Consider the following 22,512-nt stretch of genomic DNA (forward strand, 5'->3'; position numbering starts at 1 on the left):
GCAGAGCAAATAATGCAAATGAAAATCATGTATGAAAAATTTGATTTGCCTCAATAGTCTGTGCCCACAACCTCTCTGTCTCTCTGCACCCAATTAAATGTTGTACCAAATCTAGGGTTTCAGGTGTGACAAATTCCTTGAAATTTCCTAAAGTGAATGAATTAAACAACTTTTCAGAGCAATCCTTCCTTAACCAAATATCTATACCTAATCAAAAGTCCTTTTTTTTATATAATGAAAAGTGACAGAGCATAGAGACACTCTCAATATTATGGGACAGGATGCGAGCGATATGTTGAAATTGACAGCACAGACTCACTTAAGAGATCATTACATAAGCTTAAATTACAATAAATTTTAACTGTGCTAATCAAAAGTGTAAGATACATTAAATAATACTTTCGTATTTTGATGTTAATCCATGCTAAAATTACTTTAATATAATTGATTTTTTTTTAATTAACTATGCTTACACAGAGTCTGTTCTCTACACGCAAGATTTTAATTTTAGGTAGACACAGACGCAAGATTGTTAAATGTTACCAGTTGGTTACTGGGGTCAGATAATCATAATTAAATAAATGCCCTTTGGCCATATGTTCACGGACCAGAGAATCTTAATCTTTCTATGCTCTCTTTTCAACTTTTCTTCTGCAGCATTGACACACAAGTCTCCGTCACTCAGAGACAAAACCCTGGTCATCTTAACATCATACACCGTGTGTGACATGTGTTTTCACTCTGTTTTTTTTTTCTCATCATTTTGCCATCAAATTCAGCAGAGAACGGTAGTTAGGTTGATGTTCGCCATTAATTATGCCATCCCCACCGACCTTTACACACACTTGACTCTATGAATCTGAATTCTCACACCAACAATTTTCACACAATCACACCATTAGCTAAACAACAACCACCAGTTCTGACTTCAAGTTTGCTGCAGATAATAGTGTGTTGCACTTGCACAGGTTTATTTTGTTTTATTTTTTAAAAGGTGTGTTTTGGAGCGCGAGAATTGCAAATGTGCAATGCCTCCTTATTTGCCTCTTCGGTGGGAGAGTACGGGAGAACAATGGTGGTATGCATCTCCCATTGATTGCGCCGCCGCGAATGGCCACTATGATCTGGTGGTGGAGCTTCTCCATCTGGACGCTAACCTCCTCATCAAGCTCACTTCCCTACGCAGAATCCGCCGCCTGGAAACCGTGTGGGACGACGAGAAACACTTCGAGGACGTCGCGAAATGCCGCTCACAGGTTGCCAGGAATCTGATGCTGGAATGCGAGGCAGGAAGAGCACACAATTCTCTCATTCGCGCCGGCTACGGCGGGTGGCTACTCTACACTGCTGCCTCGGCCGGTGACGTGGATTTCGTTAAGGAGCTGTTGGGGAAGTACCCTGCTCTCGTGTTTGGTGAAGGAGAGTATGGAGTCACTGATATACTGTATGCTGCTGCGAGGAGCAATTCTTGCGAGGTGTTTGAGCTTCTGCTTCGTTCTGCTCTCTCGCCGCCGCAAATGGAGGATGTTTATGAGAGGGACATGATGAATAGAGCGGTTCATGCTGCTGCCAGAGGAGGGAACTGGGAGATGCTGAAACGGCTTGTGAGGAACGGTTCTGGCGTTTTGGGGTTTAGAGATACTCAAGGATGCACTGTTCTTCATACTGCAGCTGCTAGAGGACAGGTTGAGGTGAGACATTTACTTTACTTTACTCTGAATCTTGACCAGCTTGTTTCATACAATTTAATCCTTTCATTCTATGATTTGAATGAATATAATTAGCAGATTATATCTGATTCCTCGAGGATGATGAGTATTAAATATAAGATATCAAGTATACTGTTCAAATTATACTATCCATATTTGGGTGAATTCATCCTACATTTTACCCTTTTTGCTTTAAGCTGATTTGCATTCGGATTGGACATTTGCACAAAATGTAGTTTTATGGATGCTTTTTGTTACTGTTCTCTATCAAGAATTAGAGTTTCATCTTAGTAGTCTGCTTGATAAAAGTTTTCATTAAATGTTAATCCTCTGTGAAGTACCAATGCTTTTATTTACTTTACCTATTCGTAATCCAATATGTATGTGTATCAAAACTGGTATTTTTGGATATTTCACTGTGAAGTATTCAAGTCTTTGAAAAAATTATTAAAATTTAATATAATTGCATATAAGACATGATAACAATGATTTATAATTTTGTTTTTAGTAATGTAAGAAATTTGGTCTTAATTTGGATTCAATTATATATATTTACTACATTTTATAAGTTTTTATTTGCATCTAAACATGTATCATACTCGTATCATATGTTATAGGTTTTTAGAATAATCATATTATATTTGTATCAGGTAGGTATCGTATATGTGCGTCATAGTTAATTCTACAGAAGTTCAATATGTCCAAACTGGTGTACGTCCTGCATTTTCAGTTTTCACTATCCCTTATCTTAATCATTTCAATGATGCAGGTGGTGAGAAATCTACTTGCATCATTTGATGTTGTAAACTTAACAGATGATCAAGGGAACACAGCATTACATATAGCTTCTTACGGGGGTCACTTACCAGTGGTTGAGATTCTGATTCTTGCGTCTCCCTCGCTAGCATTGTTTACCAATCACTACGGAGATACTTTTCTTCATATGGCGGTGGCTGGTTTCAGAAGTCCCGGTTTCCGTAGACTGGACAAGCACACTGAGCTCATGAAGCGATTGGTAAGTGGAAAGATTGTGAACTTACGGGACATTATCAATGTTAAGAACAACGATGGAAGAACGGCTCTTCATGTATCCGTGATTGATAATATTCAATGTGAACAAGTGGAATTGTTGATGTCTGTGTCATCAATTGATTTGAACATTTGTGATGCTGATGGGATGACCCCTTTGGATCTTTTAAAGCAAAGGGCGCGATCAGCATCATCTGATATTCTAATCAAGCAAATGATTTCCTCTGGAGGGGTCTCTAAATGTCTGGATGTTGTGGCAGGAAATGCCCTTTGCACTCATCAAAAAGCTCATGTCATTGGAGGCAGTCCTGGAACTTCATTTAGAATACCAGATGCAGAGATATTCTTGTACACTGGCATTGAGAATTCATCAGACGCCACCAATTATGATCAAGCAAGTGTGGAATCATATTCCTGCTCAAACGAACTAAACAATTCTGACTCAGCCAATTCCCCACATAACAAGAAGTCTAATTCTGTCAATGCAAGGCGCTCAAAGTTTCGTCTCCACTGGCCTAGGAGAAGAGAGACAAAAGCAGCTGCCTCAGAATTGGAAGATGATGATGATTCTCATGATCCTTTCAGTTCAAGTAGAAACCTGGAAGAGTTTCCAATCCCGTTGCGGCAAAGATACTCACAACCATGCTCCCTTCCAAACAACAAAAGAACACAACCTATGAGGACTTCTCTTCCTAGCCCATCCTCCAATGTGAAATTCAGTGCAGGCTTAATGCAAGGTGTAATTCAGCTAAAGCCACATTCTGCTCATTCAACTCCTAGTCCTTTCCAGGAATTATCAGTGTCTTCTCTTTCATACATCAAGAAACAAAAGGGTGTTGAAATAATGGGACCCTCTTGCTCTAATCGATCAATAGATGACGGCACACTTCTATTGAACTACAAACAGTGTTCCTTCAATAAGAAATTGATGAATGGGTATTTTTCTTTTGGAGCACAGGGCCTTGCTGTTGAAGATTCCAATAGCTGCGCAAAGTCAAACAGCAGCTACAAACGTTTAAGTTCCATAGTTGCCTAACGGTTGTGATCAATTTGGTGAGAACATGAAAACTATAGATTACATACTACTTAGCTTGTAATGACAAGTTTGTAAAAGTTACGGCACAAATATGCACACAGGTGTAACATGTTTGTGTTGCTTTCTTGTTAGACATATGTTATTTACTCTGGATCTTCTTGCTACAATTTTTTTTTTTTGCAATGTATGTTGTACTCTTTTCAAGGTGTAACATGCTCCGATTACACGACTGACAATGAAATGAAAGTATAAAACTACAAATCAAATTCCTCGCATAATCTGCTAAAGTGGTACTCCCTCTTATCTAAATATTATAAATATACATCTACTTATTTATTTATTTGATTTTGATTTTTTTTTTCTTTTTTTTTCTTTCCTTTTTCAATCCATCACTTATTATATTTTTTTCTCTCACCACCTTTTCTTTTTTCTCCTTATTTCTCTCATCTTTCACTTTAATTAAGTCTTGAGAAATTATTAAATGCTATTAGTTTACACTAATTTTTACATAACACATCATCAAAATCAAGTGATATTATTTTTCATCGTAAATTATAAAATTTAAGTATGTATTAATGTAGACATTGATTGAAATCATAAAGACCACCACTTGATAAATTCTCCCCAAAAAGGGTGAATGATTATTAACACTCCTAAAACAATTGGACATCTACTTATAAAAAAATTGACTTCTATGTATCAATCGTACTTGGTGCAAGAGTATGTTGCATCTTCAAATTTTTTGGTTAGTTCTTTAGAATGTATAGTCAAATTGATTTAATAATTCTTACGTAAACTTCCATACTCTTGTAACAAAAAAAAAAAAAAAAAAACTTCTATATTGTATAAACCCTTCTCAGGAATATACCATTATTGTTAAAGCCACCACAAGTAGAATGTATTGTTTCTTCTCTATTTCAATTCAAACCAGACTTCCACCAAAAAGAATATACACCCCATATTTGATGTCCATAATCTGGATGGTGAGAATCCACCGAGAAAGTATTTAGAGCCAAAGAAAAATCAGAAACGACGTTCTTAGTAAAAAAACCAACTTAAACTTTTCTAATTATAGTTGCTTCACATTTGTCCTTTCAGTTTCTATAAAACCGTGTTCGTTGTTCAGATTTCGTTGCGTAACCCCCACCCTCCCCCAAAAAACACGCAGACACATTACTCTTTGCTATATGAATTCAAGTGAATGGCAAAGAAATTAATCAAATACTGCGTGTGGGGGTGGGAAAATGGGGCACTCTAAGGAAAATAGTGATGTTGCTGCCAAGCAGAAGGCAATTGATGATTGGCTTCCAGTCACTGGTTCCCGAACTGCCAAATGGTGGTCTTCAGCTTTCCACAATCTCACAGCAATGGTTGGTGCAGGTGTCCTCAGCCTTCCCTTTGCCATGTCAAATATGGGCTGGTACATGCATTCTTTAATATCACCTATCTTTTGAGAAATTATTATATACTTCGAATCCATGTAGTCGTAGGTCCCAATCAATCTATAACCAATCATGAATCTTATGAATTATATTTTTTGAAAAAATAAAATTTGTTTAATTGACATTAAGAATCTTTAGACAAGTTTTTAAGAAATTTGAAATTTATGTATATTTTTATTGAATATTTTGATTATTTATCATATTATATAATTTAATAAAGAATAACATTATGTTTTTATTGTAGTAAATAAAAAATTAAGCTCAAGAAAATAAGATTCTCACCTCTTGAGAAAATTTTGGAGAAAAATGATTAAAAATATTTTTGGAAAATATTATTTTCCTAAAAATGTTATTTTTTTAAAACCATATTAAACATGGGAAACTAAATTTCGCAACCTATAATTTTGGGAAATCAAAAACTCAAAGTGAAGAAATTATTAAGTCCACAACCATTGCGTTATTCATAATCTCGACCAATAATCACGTGACATGGAGAGAGTTAAAGATATATGATACACTTAATAATTATCTAACAAAAATTAAGTATGTTATTCTTGATTGAAGGTATCTTTTTCAATTTAAAATATTATGTTATGTAGGTGTCACATAACCATGAATAGTATGTGGTGCTATTGGGGCACATAAGAATTTCTCCCTCAAGTCACATTTTTTAAAACTGAGTAATATGCTCCAATCAATCTCTACGTGATTCTTTTTTTTCATAAATTTTAAAAAAAATACAATTATATGTCACCTAAAGATTTATTAGGATCACATGGTTCGGATCATGAATTACTTTTTCTTAAACCTTCTTCCATTTGATTTTAATTGAACATACTTGTGTTTCTAATCATTATTATCATCATTTAAAAATAATAGGGGTGCCGGTTCCACCGTGCTTATCTTGTCATGGGTAATCACCCTCTACACCCTGTGGCAAATGGTTGAGATGCACGAAATGGTGCCCGGAAAAAGATTTGATAGGTACCATGAGTTGGGACAACATGCCTTCGGAGAAAAACTAGGTCTCTGGATTGTGGTTCCCCAACAAGTTGTTGTTGAAGTTGGCACGTGCATTGTCTATATGGTTACTGGGGGCAAGTCATTGAAGAAAGTTCATGATACCCTTTGTCCCGATTGCAAAGATATTAAGACCTCATATTGGATTGTTATCTTCGCTTCTGTGAACTTCGCTCTTGCGCAATGCCCCAACTTAAACGACATCTCTGCTATCTCTTTTGCTGCAGCTGTCATGTCTTTGATGTAACCAAACTCCTTTTCTACCTCTGTTGTTCTCCAATCATAATTAGGGCATCATCTCAATAATTGGCATAATAAGGATTTGCATTAAAGATCAATGTAGGTTATTGAGGTATAGATTACTCTAATTTTCACACGGGAACAATGTATATATATATACACTAAAAATCAACATAGGCTACTAAGGTGATACTCTCATTATGATAGGAGAACAACACTTAAATTACAGCCAAATTTTGTCCTTGATCTAATCTTACAATTATTAGCAAATGATTAATGTTGAGGGTGAACTGTTTAATTTAAACAGATACTCAACCATCGCTTGGTGTGCTTCTATAAACAAGGGGATTGACGCAAATGTGGATTATGGCTCCAGAGCCACTAGCACTGCTGATGCTGTATTCAACTTCTTTTCTGCCTTGGGTGATGTAGCATTTGCCTATGCAGGTCATAATGTGGTTTTGGAAATTCAAGCAACCATGCCTTCATCTGAAGATACACCTTCCAAGAAACCCATGTGGAGAGGAGTTATTTTGGCATACATAGGAGTTGCATTCTGCTACTTACCTGTTGCCTTCATTGGATACTATATGTTTGGAAACTCAGTTGATGATAACATCCTCATCACACTAGAACGCCCCGCTTGGCTCATTGCCGCTGCTAACCTTTTTGTCTTTGTCCACGTTGTTGGAGGCTACCAGGAAAGTTTCAACTTTCAATTTTAGTGATTATTGTTGTTGTTTTTAGCTAGCCAATGTTCTCATTGTGTTTTCTTTGTAAACACAGGTGTTTGCCATGCCAGTGTTTGATATGATCGAAACCTGCATGGTTACAAAATTAAATTTTCCACCTTCTACTGCACTCCGAGTAACAACTCGCACTATTTATGTTGGTATGTGATTATTATCAGTGATTGCTTATGGACACTTTCTTTTGAGTGGCTAGATTGTTGGCTTGGACAATTGGTCAATACTTGTTGTTTTTTCAGCGGTGACAATGTTAATTGGCATATGTGTTCCGTTCTTTGGCTCTCTTCTTGGATTTCTTGGAGGCTTTGCGTTTGCCCCGACATCATATTTTGTAAGTAGAAAACATACTTATTTTTTATTTCTCAACTTTTAAAATATATTATTGAATATAGATCATTGAGAATATGTATTATCAATCCAATTAATGCACTTGCTTAATGTAGTGTTATTTTTATCCTACTTGCAGTTGCCCTGTATCATATGGCTTAAGCTTAAAAAGCCCAAGAAATTTGGCTTGTCTTGGACAATTAACTGGGTATGTTAATTGTCATTTTAGTAGACACCTCTTCAATTTATCAAATTGTTAAAGCTTTAAATAATTTTCTTCTCCATCTTTTAAATTTCAGATCTGCATTATTCTTGGGGTAGTGTTGATGATATTATCTCCAATTGGTGCTCTAAGGAATATCATACTATCGGCCAAGAACTACAAGTTCTTCTCGTAGACTATTGATGCAATCATTGATTTCCCAACTGTTTTAAAAGTTAGATGGGTGAAACTAAATAACAAGAAAGCATTTACATACATGCTTTATGCATAGAATATAGATAATAGATAGCTTCATAGGATTTGTAGAAGTGATAGACACACAACTAGCCTTGCACAAAATTGAAGCAACTATCTTGCTCACTATGTAGAATGTAGATCATTATTGGAGACACGGTTGAACGAGTATACCGGTTGTAACCGTAATGAAGTAGTGAATATAGTATTGCTTTTATGATTTTGTAGTATAATAACCGATGCAATCGATTAATTACCTTCTTTATCGAGTAAAGTAATGAATTAAGTAACAAATAATTTTTATTTTATTTTCAGATTTAATTAAGACTGAAATTCTTGATGCGATGAATAAAGTAATAAATAATTAATTTTTGGTTCTTGATAATAAATCAATTATCCCTTAATGTAATATTTCTCAAACCTAAATTTCTTCTAATCACGTAATTGACCTTCAATTTTACAAAACTACTTTACCATTAAATCCTTAGTAGGTAAAGCTTTTTTTTTTTGAAATGGCAAAAATTTCATTAAACATAAGAAATTTAAAATGGCCACAAGAAGTGACCATATACAAGAACCGATACTACTATAGAAGCAGCATCACCAACCCCCGAAAACAACTTTCAAAATGGACCCTGCCTTCACGAAATAAAACAACCACTAAATAGTGGGCAAAAACACAAGCATTCCTTAGGTGAGCTTAATTAGAAAAAAATTACAAGATCAAAATTCATACAAAGTATTCATAATTATGTGTTTTATATAAAGTATTCCTAATTATGCGTTTTTTCAAAATATCTTAGAAGATGTAATAAAAATATATTTACGTAGAAAATGAATTAAACTTTTTTTCTAAACACACAAAATTACAAATTATAATATATCACCAATTTCACATGTGATCAAGAACCTTTGTGAATTTATAAAAAAATATGGTATCTATGTTAAACATATTTTTACGAAAAACTCTATTAATTATGTTTTAAAATTAACTAATTAGAATAAATCATGTTATTCACTGAATCATTTTTTTATGATAATAATTGTCAACACCATTGAAGAATCATATCATTTGTTTTCAAATACTTGAAAAATAGAAGAATGTTGTGTCATGACAAAGACTATAACTTTTGAAAACAAATTATGACTAACTACAACTCTACGAAAATGCACACAATTGGATCATATTTTCACAGTATTTCACCAAGTCCATGCATCAAAATATGTTATAAAACTCTACAAATTTTCACACGCTGCATTTCTATTCATCACGTCAATAGTTTATGATATCATAAATTAATGGTTCAATTTATCCATTTCGTCTTTATACTTATTCATTTTGCGTATTTCGTCTTTATACTTATTCACATTTTGCGTTTTAGTTTCTGTACCTATAAAATCCACGTTTTAGTCTATAAACAAGCATTTTATTTTTTTGTTGTTGTAGTCCCTATCATTAATTATCAAGTATCATTGTTAGATTTAGGACCATTTGTAATCCCACGTTTATATCTATCTGAAAAGTGAAAACTAATTTAAAACTATTTTCCTAAAATAAAAACTCAAGTCTCTCACAATTATTTAACTTGCAGAATGTTGGAACTTTGCATAAAACTCTTAAGTGCATGCAGTTAATTTTTCATAAAGGCAATTGAGCGGAAAGACCTAATTAAAAAGAAATAAAAGTTTAAAAGACTCAATCAAAAGAAAAAATAATAGAGATCTAATAAAAAATTTGATAAAAAATATGGGAACATGTGGATCAATTTAACCAATAATTTAGAAGATTGATTTGATTTTAAATGACGTAAAATCATTTATATATAAGTGTATTTATTTATTTAAACAATTAGTGTTAACGGTATCAACAAATGATTGGTTTAAATTATATACAATTGATTTCTTAGATGAAATTTCAAAATTTTCTACTATAAAGAACTTTCATTCACAAAATTAATCTCTTTTGGAAGTATATATATTTAAAAAAAGATCACCTATGAAGAGAAAAAAGAAGAAAATAATGGAAATGGTGATAAGGCGGTAATATTCCGTGGGTCTGTTAATATGGCGCGGTGAAGATGGCATAATCGTAATAAAACCAAGCCAATGTTCTTTATAAACCCAAAACCGGCAAAATTCCCGCCATTCTTTCTTTGCACTTCAACTCGAGTGAGAGAAACCCTAGAGAGAGAAACAGAGAGAGCAATGGAAGAGGAAATCAAGTCCGAATTCAAAAGAAGCGGTTTCGGCCTCGAAGACGAACAAGAGATTCTAAGCAAATGTAAGCGATTCTTCCTCTTCTCTTCGATTCACGCACGATATAGTTTATCTGTTAATGTTTTGAGAATGTGTAGGTGTCACTTTCTGCATCAACTACAGTCTCACTCCTTCTGATCTCGTTTCAAGCTGGGAAGTTTATTACCTCAATAGGTTTGCGTCTTATTCTGCTGTTTTCGTTTAGCATTTTCACTAAGTGTTATGCCCTCGCAGTTTGTGATTCTTTAGTTTAGAAGAATATATACTCTGTGATCCGTGTTACGTTGCTAACGAGTTTCCGGAGACAATAATGCGTCGTTTATTTAACATGAAATCAAATAAACATCTCAAAAAAACTGTATTAATAGAGGAAATGTTGATTTAACGATTCTATTCGAAATTCTCCAAAAAAAAAATGATTCGGTTCGGAGATAGGTGTTTCGCTTTGCTAGATAATCTGTAGTTTGAAATAATCATTTCAAAGAACTGTGTTATGTCATGCGCACTAACTCCAATACTTTACTTTTTCAATATGAATTTCTCTATTATTTTTTTTATAAGAGGAAGTGTTGATTTAATGATTCGGTTCTGAGATAGGTATTTTGGTTTGCTAGATAATCTGTAGTTTGAAATAAACGTTTCAAAGAACTGTTTATGTCATGCGCACTAACTCCAATATATATTTTTTTTATAAGTGGAAGTGTTCATTTAACGATTTGGCTTGGAGATAGGTGTTTTGGTTTTCTAGATAATTTATGGTTTGAATATGGACGATTATTTTGACAGACAGCTGAACGAACCAGTAGTACAAAATGCTGAAATTGATGGCTTTCTGTTGCATCTACAAAATGAGAAGAAAGAGGATGTTATAAAGGAGAAGGAGGAAGCTGGCTTGCATATTTACTCTATCGGAGACGTAGAAATGTAAGCATATTGTCCTTGGTTTTTGTATTTATTTCCATGGTTCTTTCACGATCAGTGCTTGAATTGCATCTATTTGGCTGCACTAACAACTAAATTTGGGGGATATTATTTTTTAATCCATTTGCAGAACAGGAAATTCCCAGCTCTATGAACAAATTCTTCTGCATATAATAAAGAAAAGTGCACAGAAATAAGGAAGATAATAATTTAACTCCACTAATCTGTGTTTGGGAGGGCAGTTGCAAACTTTATTTTTTGTCACTTTGATATTTTAAAATTGATTTTGGTTATTGAATTTGAATTGAAGTGATTTATGCTTGAAAACTTTTATCTCAAGCAATTTTGTGGTAAAATTTAGTGTAATTTTTCAACTAAATGCAAAAGCTGCATTCATTTACTTATTGTCATATGTACCTTTTAAGGCATAATCTAGAAACATGATGTTTTGAACAAATTCGCATCGATGATTGATGCTTGTTGAATGTGCTTTTGGTTCTTCCCAACTTATTCCCAAGCATAACGTAAATGGTGTTTGCATATGCCTCCTTATAGATCACATCATAATGTAATTGTGGAAGTAAATGATTTTGTCATTGCATCTGTACCAACTTCAATCTGTTGTCAACCTCCTTCCCTTTTTTCCTTGGAATTGCCTTTGCTCTTTTGTCTACCCCTTTTGTTTGATATAAAAGCACATGCATATTGGTATATTAAGCCAAGTACTCTGGTTCTAGTGGTATTTGATTTTCACTGTGTCCTGTATGGTTATGTAGTTGATAAGGCCAACAACTGTTTTTTGTTAGTTTAGAAGAAGTGCTATTGCTATTAACCACAATTTATTATAATGAAAACTCCTTATATGCAGGATCTTAAATAATGATGATGATACAAAGGACAATACTCCCGGAACTCCAATAAATCATCATCAAGATCCTTTATCTCCTGCACCTGATACACCATCTTTAATGTATGAGAATGTTTTATCTTCTGGAAAACCATCAAAATCAAAACTAGTAACACCCTTTTCAAAAAGAACAGATAAGTTTGCAGTGAAATTTAGCATCAACACTGTCCCTAATGTAGAGAATGATGAAAATGAAGATGATGTTGTTAGAAGAGTTCCACTCTTTGAAAGGAGTTCATTGTCCATTCACGGATCAGGACCCAAACCAGGTTGCAGATTCTTGTATGATAGAACAGAGGATAGGGTATGTGATATATAGCGCGACTCTTAGTTGTTAACCTTTTACATTAGTTTGTTGAGATCTGATTATTGTTATTTTAGCTTAATGCAATAGAAAACCGACTTAGGAAACATACAAGGGCATTTGTAGCTTCTGGGCTCCATGAAGAACCAACAGACCCTACAACTGCTTCACAGGTAAATATAATGCATCTCTCTCTCTCTCCTATGCATACACAGCAACTTAATTATTGGCTCTTGGTTAACAAAATTCTTATGCTGTTTTATGTTTAACTCGGCCATCATTTCTGGTTATCTGGTCTGTGATTGCATTGAATAATCTTTGCATAAGCATAAATTGTCTAATAATTTAAAGTAATATAATTTGTCAGAGAAGCATTTTTGCTGTTGGCATGATTTGTTGTGATGGAGAAGGCCGTTTAAATGAGAAGTCTGTCATGCTGCAGAGCAGGTAATAGCTACTAGATCTCCAAATATCATTAATATGCATGTATCTATTATCTCATCAGACTGATGTGTCTGTGCCGGTGTGCTGGATGTATTAATCAACATGGAACACATATTTGTGTTAAACAAAGTCAGTCTATTCAACTTGACCAGAGCTCATGTCAATGAGAGGGGTGTCATGTACAATTCTTAATATTTTGTGATCCATTATTTATTTTGGGTATTAATGTGGATATTGTTCCATTAAATCATTTGAGGTATTGACTATGTTTAAGGGTGACATTACACATCATATATTTGATTCATTTTATCTTTTCAGTTTTATCTATCATACATGGGTCTGTTTTCTAATAACTTGACAGTATTGAGCATTCTGGAGGAGAATGTGTTCGCCTAGACTTGCAACGGTTAAGCCATTATTCAATTTTTCCTGGCCAGGTGAGCAATGCAAAAGATGCGTTAAAATTCTGGTTTAAAATGTGTGAAAGGTATCAGATTTACAAATTATAAAAGGTAGTTTTCATCTTGACAGATAGTTGGTATTGGAGGGCATAATCCCAGTGGGCATTGCTTCGTTGCAACTAAATTGGTGGATTCTATACCTACCTCCGTTGCTGATGAGGATTCAAATCCTGCAAAGAAGCAAGCTGTTGATAAGGAGAATCAGCCAACTGATCTGCTTTGTAAACAAAGAAAGTTATCAATGGTATGCACAATGCATCTCCTTTTTTATGAGTTCTGAACTATATTGCACTAGATTTCATTTTGGTGAATTGCCAGGACATTTAGAAATTTTGCTCTTACAGTTTTACTACCAAAGGCTCATTTCTTAACAATGATCAAATGCCTAACATCTTAGTTAGCTAGCTAAGGAATTGTGTTAAGGCATACAAGCAATGCATGCAATCTTGTCTTCATTATGTTACAGTTGACACTTGAGCTATTTCAGATTTTAAAAGATCACCAGCTCTTTCTCAAATATTTTTGGTATAATTTTATACATATTGCGCGTCTGTTAGTATTTTATCTTTTACATGAGCTCTTGGTGCTTCACAGATTATTGCTGCTGGCCCCTTTACTACAACAGACAATTTGTTGTTTGAGCCTCTTATAGAACTGCTGAAACATGCAAAACTAAGACCACCACAGTTGCTTGTATTGGTAAATACCACCTATACTGCAATATGCATCTTTTTATCATTATTATTTTATTATGCCTTAGACACTATGTGCTAGATCATGTAAGGGTGCAAAGTTGATGTTGACAACTGGTTTTGTCTCAGCTGGGACCATTTGTTGACTCTGAGCACCCAGACATTAAGAAAGGAACTGTAGACACTAGTTTTGATGAAATATTTGAGGAAATCCTGAAGAAGGTAATAACTTAAATGATTGGATTTGTTTTTGGAATTTTCTCTTTTCTCCTCTAACTTCTCCCGTGGTGCACTATGCCAATTCCAGTTGGAAGAATATGTAGATTCAGCTACACGTGTCCTTCTTGTTCCATCTATACGTGATGCTAACCATGATTTTGTTTTTCCTCAAGTAATTGTTAATTGAATCAATATGGATATCATTATTTTTGTTCTAGTTAGTGTATCAGTTTAATCATAGATCTAAAATTTGATTTCAATCATTTGTTTTTGTAGCCTGCATTCGACATCAAATCTCAGGTAGAATTCATCTTCAGAACAGTTCCTTGAACTAGAAGAATATTATTCAGTACTGCACAATTTGGACGTGATGCTTCTTACATAATTTTGTTTTATTATTCAGATAGTCAGTCTCAGTAATCCCGGAATCTTTGAGGCAAATAAGGTATAGCATTGGTAGTCACATTTTGTTACTTACCCATGTTGCTTTCTTGAGTTCTGCATTATACCTTTGGGTTTTGTATAAATAAAAATCTGGATGACACGAGAAATATATTTTGTAACAAAACTTTAGTCTTAGTTTGAATGACTTCTCATTCTAACCTTGTCCATGTCACTACTCTTACATCTGTTGTACACAGCATGTTGTTCAAGGAACTGAAGAAAGTTCTTGTAGGTTTTATTTTCCACTTGCTGATTTTCTTTCAAACAAAAGCAAAAAGTTAAGTCATAGGGTTTAGGTGGATGCTGTGTCTGGAGAGGAGCAAGTGAGAAATAGATCATTATTGATTGATTTCCAGGTTAAGGTTGGCTGCTGCACCGTGGATATTCTCAAGCAAATCAGTGGGGAGGAGATATCACGAACTGCTGCAGATGGAAAACCCATTGATCGCTTGAGTAGACTTGCAAACCATATTCTTAACCAACAAAGGTAATACTGTTATCTTGTGATCTTTGTGCTTTGTGTTGGGTTCAGAAATGATCAGAATGTCTTTCAATTTTTGAGCCAGCTTCTATCCACTTTACACACCAGCAGAAAGTGTTCCCTTGGACTTTTCGCTTGCTCCAGAAGCCCTTCAACTCTCGTTTGTTCCAGACATACTTATCCTACCTTCCGACATCAAGTACTTTGTCAAGGTAAAATGATTTGTATTCACCTATTATACGCATCATTTTCTTTTAAAAACTATCAAATAATCAGGGCTGTCTGAAAAGAGTGATGGATTCTATTTTATGATGGAACATGTAGAAATTAATTCACCGTTGCACAGGTGCTTAGTAGCGAAAATGAAGGGATAAACCACACGAAATGCATAGCTATCAATCCGGGAAGACTAGCTAAGGGAGAAGGAGGGGGAACTTTTGTTGAGCTTGATTACTGTGGGGCTTCCGACCAAATTAACGCTTCAATTGTTGGCATATGAAAATTGGAGATGCGTTTTTGTTAAGGTAACCACTTAATTTAGCTATAGTCGCCGAGGCACAGAAACTGCTTATGACTCGTGCACCTTTGTATTATATAGTTTGTAATCTGCGTAATATTTAAGTTAAACGAAAACTGTAAAGTTAATTCCTACAAAAAACCACACAGGCCGGACCAGCCATTTAATTGACGAAGACATTAGTTACAGTTTATTTACTAGGGAGATTTTTGCTGATTTTTCTTGAGCTTAATCAAATTAGGCATATCTTTACTAAGGGATATAGCTTAGTAGGTTAAAAATTTCTAATACTTTAATTCTTACTGATTAAACAACATTTTGCATCTCTCATTTCAACAGCCATATAAATTGGTATGAATAGGTGAAGTCGATATAATTTTGATCACTTCCAATAAAAAAAATGAGTTAAGAACAATTCACTTTTATACTATAAATTTAGTCTTTATTATGATTTTTCAGGAAGTCATGCCTTGTTTATTTGCAAGTATAGTATAGTTTTTGTTTTATTTGCACATTGTTTAAATGTGGTTAATGTTAATTTGTATTTAAGGCTAACACACTTAGGTTAAAATTGATTGAAAACTATAAAATCATGAGAGTCATTAAATAAAATGAGACTCATTCTTTTAATTTTCAAGAAATTTCAAACAATAAAATGTGTGTTGCTAATTAAATATATATTTTAAATTATTTATTTCCCCATGTATTAATTTGAAAAAATGGAGATGAAACTTAAATAAAAGTAAAATATATTTAGTCCTACAATTTTTTTGTAGGATTTTCTTTAATTTTTCCTATAATTTTTTTTTTAGAACTTTGGTCTCTAATTTTGAAATGCACCACCATCAGTCTTTCATGTAGTTTAGATGACTCTTTGAGGGGTCAAAAGTGATTTAAATAACACTTGAAAGTTAAAAAAATAGTGCATTTAAAAATCAGAGGAATCAATATTGGACAAACTTTTTAGAGACTAAAAGTGAACATAATTTTTCATAGAGGAATAAAAAAAGGAGGATAACTCAAAATACAATTTATTCAGTAAGTTTTAAATATAAAATAACCATTTATTCAGTAAAATATCAATAGTAAAATGTTAATAATCACAATAAGTAAATTTCATACATTAATAGTCCTAATATTGACTGATTTTATCACTTAATGTTTTATTTATTTTAAAGAATATTTTTATTGAATATTTTATAGATTACCAAAAGTAACATAAAATAACGGGTTCAAATGAAATCGGTCAATATTTGGACCTGTTAATGGAGTTTTGTAGATTTCTAATTAGTGAATGTTTTTTAGGTATTATTCAACTGAGAACAAATAGATTGAACCCAACCCATTCGTTAGCTCTCCGATTGAACCGAACTGACTGGTCGAATGTGATTTTAGCAATATAAAAATGCTTCGTCTCCTGATAGCTTTCATATGAATAATTTTGCAGTAACTCAATCATAAGATATTGTAAAAATTTCCAAGCTTGCAAACCACGCAACCGAATGAACATTATTGCAAATCGAAGCTTGAGAGTGAGGAAAAATCATGGGTACAATTATGCACGATTGCAAATATATGTCGAGAAAATAGCTAATAGCAAATAGTAATTCGGCAATAGGAAATGGCCTAAGAGCATATCCCTTTTCGGGGAACCAGACAATAAACATAATGCTTGCTTAAATGAGATATGCTTATAAGAACATCCAAGAAAGAAAAGCTAATGCCAAATGTGACTGAATTGCTTACAAGAATTATGCCTATTCTGCTAACATGACCATGAATACCAAAATGCTACAAGAAGCGGGACACCTTGCATTTCATCAGTAAGCTCAACTGAGATTCTACGATAAATCACATGGTAAAACTATCTTTAAGCAAAACTCAGCAAAGAACAAACTATCATAGTACAAGAGTAGTTCAAAAGTGCAAAAGTTCATGTTGCCAGGTAAACAGGTTGCTGATTTACATCACCATACCTCCATCAATGGTGAAAACCTGCAACAAGCAATTCTATGATAAATAAACACTTTAAGTGATACCTGGAAGATAATTACAGATTTTACCCAAACAAATAAAAGGGAAGGAAATACAGGTAAACAACAGAACCCTGAGATGAGAGGACAGGACAGGTTATTAGACCCAACTAATAAACTTGAGAATGATAATGTTTGGATAAAGTTCTTAACAAGCACTTATAGGAGGAAATAAAATAAAAAGATAAAAATGAATCAAACTTAAGTTAAAATCAACTTATGCACCTTAGTCATTTAAAAACTCTCATTTAACTTTTCTAAAAATTGAAGTGCATAACTTAATTTTAACTTGTAAAAAAAGTTTTACTCCTTTTACCTCATAATTTCTCAAGTGCTAATGGAGAAATTTATCCAAATGAGTCATAATGTCTATATAATTTTATGGATTAGAACTAGTAGTTAGCTAGTTTAACCAGGTGATCCTTTTTTATTTCATTTTATAGCAGAATAAATAAACGACCTGCCCAGTGATGTAACTGGCAGCTTGATTAAGAGCCAAGAATTCAACCAGTCCGGCAACTTCTTCTGGTTGGCCATATCTTCCTGAATCCAAGTTGAAAATAGCAAGTTAACAACATATTCAACAAATTAAAACTTCCATTAAAGTATTTCTAATGTTCACCTAATGGGATCGTCTCCAAAATCTTTTTCTCAATGTCTTGTCCTAGCTTGGCAGTCATGTCGGATGCAATAAACCCTGGAGCAACTGCATTAACCTGGCAAGGAAAACAAGGTTTAAGTTAATTCCATCAACTGATATTGCAAACCTTTGATGCTAGAAAGAAATGCATAGATTTTTAGAAAAGTACAGTGATGTTTCTGCTAGCATATTCCTTTGCAACAGTTTTTGTCAGGCCAATTACTCCTGCTTTCGCAGCACTATAATTGGCTTGTCCAACATTGCCAACCAAACCAACAACTGATGCAATATTGACAATTCTTCCCTGCAAAAACACAAGTATCATAAAAGTAGAGATCTTAGTGACCACTGGCTGTCATCTTGCAAATCGTGAATCAAGTTAGCAATAGAATGAATGCTAAAAACACTAAAATTTACAAAAAAGGAATTGTTGGTAAAAATATTTTCACTATGGGAATAATTAATCACTAAACAGATTAATGATATTACAATGGTTAATGGGTAACCAGTCATTGAATTAACCACTTGAGTTGTCAATTGAACTTTTTACCAAGAATTTCTCAAAAAAAAAAATCATAAAAGAACAATGAAGTGGTATGTTACCTTTCTTTTCTTCATCATAATCTTAGCAGCAGCCTGCAAAAATAAACTATCTCAGATCCAATTGAAAAGAAAAACCTATGCTTGTTTGGTTTGAGAAAACATTTCTCTGATTTTATTTGTTTTCACAAATAATTACAAAAATGCCTACATATTTTAATTTTGCTTGTTGTTTCCAAAGATTTGTGTAGTAAACACTGTAAACAGGACTTTTTTTACTATTTCAATTTTCATGTACAAATCTTTGTAAACAATAAATTAAGTGAAAAAAAGGTGTCATTTTTGAAATTTTATATGAGAAAACAGAAAATGTTTTCTTAAACTAAACAAGAATCTCACATAAACTCAGGTTGTAGACATATTTACCTGGGTGCAAAGAAAAACACCAGTGAGATTTAGATCAATAACATCCTGCCATTGAGATTTCTTCATTCTCATTAATAAACCATCTCTAGTTATTCCTGAAATCATAATATGACTACTTGAGAATGATTAGAGAAAGAGAGAGAGAGCTCAAGCACAGGAGCTTTCCAACTTACCTGCATTGTTTATTAATACATCAACTGTTCCCCAAGCATCAACTGCCTGCAGATGTGAAAATCATGAAGCAGCCAGGGTAGAATAAGGTCAATCTAATGATTCAAGAGTAGCTGCTCACAGTTTTAATCATAGACTCCACGTCATCCTCATTAGAAACATCTCCACCAAATGTAAGAGCTTGCCCACCAAACTCCTCAATCTACAAGGAAATAGTCAGACAAATTAATGCACAAGTAAAATAATATATAAATAATGGTAACTACACAAACTAATGTAATTCAGGCAACCACTCCTTTCTCCTTGGTAAAAGAAAAAGATGAGCATCAAAGTGTAAAATTTATAGACAAGCATCTAGCGTGGTACTGCCAGCTTATAATCGTAACAAGCATTTGAGACACAACAAAATTGCTAACAGTTATACTAACAGATATGTTGATGTCATAGGATATCCCAGTCTCAAGTACATTGCCAATGAAGAAAATGTACAAAAATTTGAAAGTAATCACATAAGTTCATTTCAGACATTGTAAATAAGTCTACATTATGGCCCCAAGATGAGATCTGCCTGAAAACTATGACATAAAAAGCAACAATGCACAAGTTTGTTTTTTTAATAATCACACAAATTTCAGGAGGCAAATTTTACCTCCTTGGAAACCTCCTCAGCTTCCTTGGATGACCTTGCATAGTTGACCAGAACCTGCAATATAAGGCCAGTGAAACTAAACATCAGAATCCCAAAGTAAATCACGACAGTATTACAGCAATGAAGACAACTTTAACTTTATAAAAAAAGTTCCATGGAATGCTCCATATCGTGACAGAAACTGACAAAAAGAGAATCACATAATAACTTGATCTTCAGCATTGCATCACTATCACCAGAAACATATTTCTTATGTGTTTAATTTTAGAATTTAATTTCAATGCACAGTATAAAGGTTTTTTTTTACACTATCCTTCAATGTCAAATCATCATGACAAGTTTGTTAACTTCTATAACAACTACCTTAAAAGTCATTTCAAGTATGATTCCTAGTTAGTTGATATTGTAAAAAAAATTACACAGATAGTGTATGACAGTTAACCTCTAAATTTTAAATATAAATAAGTTTAAGTAACTTGAATTGCAAACAATTCCTTTTTGCTAACCAAAAGTAATATAAAGCAACTTAAATCGCTACGTTGAAAACAATTTGCAAACGAGATACGCATATTGAGAAATTTGAGATATACTACGTGAAATTCACCAAAAACAATCGTCAACCGTTTATTTTATCTTATTTTACTGCAACAGTGAATCGTTCACTATCAGATTATGCTCAAGGATTTGCGAAGACAAACCTTGCAACCTGCTTTACCTAACGACAGTGCAATCGCTTTTCCAATGCCTCTGGAAGCTCCGGTCACCACTACAACCGGCGATTCCACTTTTTGAGTTGCTCCGGTTCCTGCTTCCTCCAGAGTAGCAACCTGTGCTCTTACACCTACACTTACACGAATAAAATCAACCAGAAGCTTAACATAATGATCGAAAAGCAAAAAAAAAAAAAGAAAGAAAGAAAGGAAAAGAAATCGGTACCGGAGGAGCTAAACGGAGTATTTGATCGGTGGCGAAGACCGGAAACAGGACGGAGATTAGTGAGAATTGGAGACCATTGCCGGATCTGACCGATTTTCCGGTTATCGGAGGAGGCGAAATTGGCGGTTCGGAGAGCGACGCAGCTGGATCCGGCAATGGAAGCCATGAGTGTTCCGAAAATGCTACGAGAAGCGAAAATGGAAGAAGAAAAAGAAGCCAGAGAATAAGTGTGTGAACGAAAGAGAGAAAAGTTTGTTGCGGTTTTTAAATTGCGTTTGTTAGATTAGTGCTTGCTTTGGGAGCTCCGCAGAGTGTGAATGTTGCTAGTGAGAGGGCGATGGTAACGAAGAAGGGAGTGTGGTCTGTGAGTGCGGACTGGGGTGGGAAGGATGTGCAATTACCGTGTGGGCCCTAATATCGTGCGAGACTATTTGAGCATGTCGAGGGTAAAAGTGTAAATGGAGGTCTTCTTTCCACTTGGGAGCATCGCTTTCATTCATAGTGAATGAAACATGTAGATTAAAATTGAAGATACACTGTTCACCTAAATTAAAACTAACCTACACCCGTGTCTCACCCACCAATAATATACACTTGCTTGTTATTTTCAATAATAAAAAAAATCCTTATGGCACAGTCCTTAATTAATTAATATGTTTAGTTAAAAAAATACATATTTTTACTGTATTTTTTTTATTATTGATTAAAATTTATAAAATTATGAGTGAAACTTATTAAAAAGAGACATAAAGTTTTGTAATTTAAAAAACAAATCCGGTCAATAATAAAAAAAAATGTATGAGAAAAAACGTGTTTTAGTCCTTGCATTACAAAAGATAAATATTTACTTTATATTAATTAAAATTAATAATAAATAAATACTTATAAAAATACCGCAAATGATGTACTTCCCTTATAATTTATTAAATAAATATTCTAATTTATAATATAAAATATTAGCATATTATTTTTTATTTATTTTTAGAAACATATAATTATTTTTTAAAATAAAAGCGTCCTTTCTTTTTCTTCAAAATTCCACTTCCAAATACACTCTTTATATGAAATGAAAGCATCCTAGTCATTCTCTAAAACAAGATAGATGTTAACGATCACGACATAAAAATGTCTATCTTCAATGTAATTTGTGAAATATGATAGCAACGGTCGTGGTTCTGGGGATTTTGCCCAGGACATTTAGCTAAAGAATATGACAGCAGCGGTAATGTTTAATACGTATACATCTATCTCTATCTATTGTTTAATAAAATAAAGGAATTATAGAGTAATTTTCAATTTTCTGTCTGCCACCAAAAGCTTATTTTATTCACGTATTATGAATATAAAGAAAGTCCAAGCAAAGCTCCAGTTTTCCGTTGTATATTAGCTCGCAATTATCTCAGTTTTCTGTTATTTTTTGCAGAAATTTTTTTATGACCAATCCCGTAAAACGATAGTAGGA

At 33.7% G+C, this 22,512-nt stretch overlaps 4 protein-coding genes across 6 annotated transcripts; 3 read left to right on the forward strand and 1 right to left on the reverse strand.

Moving 5' to 3' along the window:
• Positions 1-616: 616 nt before the first annotated feature.
• On the forward strand, positions 617-4,040 carry LOC114380925 (ankyrin repeat domain-containing protein 50-like). The gene is made up of 2 exons (XM_028340056.1): positions 617-1,691; positions 2,479-4,040. The coding sequence occupies exons 1-2, from the start codon at positions 1,029-1,031 to the stop codon at positions 3,772-3,774; spliced, it is 1,959 nt and encodes a 652-aa protein (XP_028195857.1). The 5' UTR covers positions 617-1,028; the 3' UTR covers positions 3,775-4,040.
• Positions 4,041-4,928: 888 nt separating this feature from the next.
• On the forward strand, positions 4,929-8,242 carry LOC114380896 (lysine histidine transporter 2-like). The gene is made up of 7 exons (XM_028340012.1): positions 4,929-5,194; positions 6,096-6,479; positions 6,784-7,174; positions 7,260-7,368; positions 7,465-7,556; positions 7,692-7,760; positions 7,852-8,242. Exons 1-7 carry the CDS (start codon positions 5,019-5,021, stop codon positions 7,948-7,950), a joined length of 1,320 nt encoding a protein of 439 aa, XP_028195813.1. The 5' UTR covers positions 4,929-5,018; the 3' UTR covers positions 7,951-8,242.
• A 1,902-nt stretch (positions 8,243-10,144) lies between these two features.
• Positions 10,145-15,911, forward strand: LOC114381375 (DNA polymerase alpha subunit B-like). 3 transcript variants are annotated; one of them, XM_028340616.1, is made up of 16 exons: positions 10,145-10,290; positions 10,364-10,439; positions 11,052-11,189; positions 12,055-12,397; positions 12,475-12,570; positions 12,765-12,844; positions 13,203-13,278; positions 13,373-13,546; positions 13,897-14,001; positions 14,124-14,216; positions 14,302-14,385; positions 14,490-14,513; positions 14,617-14,658; positions 15,014-15,144; positions 15,224-15,350; positions 15,485-15,911. In XM_028340616.1, the coding sequence occupies exons 1-16, from the start codon at positions 10,215-10,217 to the stop codon at positions 15,635-15,637; spliced, it is 1,818 nt and encodes a 605-aa protein (XP_028196417.1). In that variant the 5' UTR covers positions 10,145-10,214; the 3' UTR covers positions 15,638-15,911. The 3 variants fall into 3 exon arrangements, with proteins under 3 accessions (XP_028196417.1, XP_028196419.1, XP_028196418.1); XM_028340618.1 differs by having other exon boundaries at positions 15,463-15,578; XM_028340617.1 differs by lacking the exon at positions 14,302-14,385.
• Positions 15,912-17,233: 1,322 nt separating this feature from the next.
• LOC114382578 (3-oxoacyl-[acyl-carrier-protein] reductase 4-like) lies at positions 17,234-21,281 on the reverse strand. Its single transcript, XM_028342099.1, has 11 exons — positions 21,051-21,281; positions 20,813-20,955; positions 20,115-20,168; positions 19,587-19,667; positions 19,468-19,513; positions 19,295-19,389; positions 18,932-18,964; positions 18,498-18,632; positions 18,311-18,404; positions 18,149-18,231; positions 17,234-17,650 (listed from the first exon to the last, which is right to left on the reverse strand). Exons 1-11 carry the CDS (start codon positions 21,214-21,216, stop codon positions 17,618-17,620), a joined length of 963 nt encoding a protein of 320 aa, XP_028197900.1. The 5' UTR covers positions 21,217-21,281; the 3' UTR covers positions 17,234-17,617.
• Positions 21,282-22,512: the final 1,231 nt, after the last annotated feature.

The sequence above is a fragment of the Glycine soja genome, chromosome 13 (assembly GCF_004193775.1).
Source record: "Glycine soja cultivar W05 chromosome 13, ASM419377v2, whole genome shotgun sequence".
NCBI classification, from domain to species: domain Eukaryota; kingdom Viridiplantae; phylum Streptophyta; class Magnoliopsida; order Fabales; family Fabaceae; genus Glycine; species Glycine soja.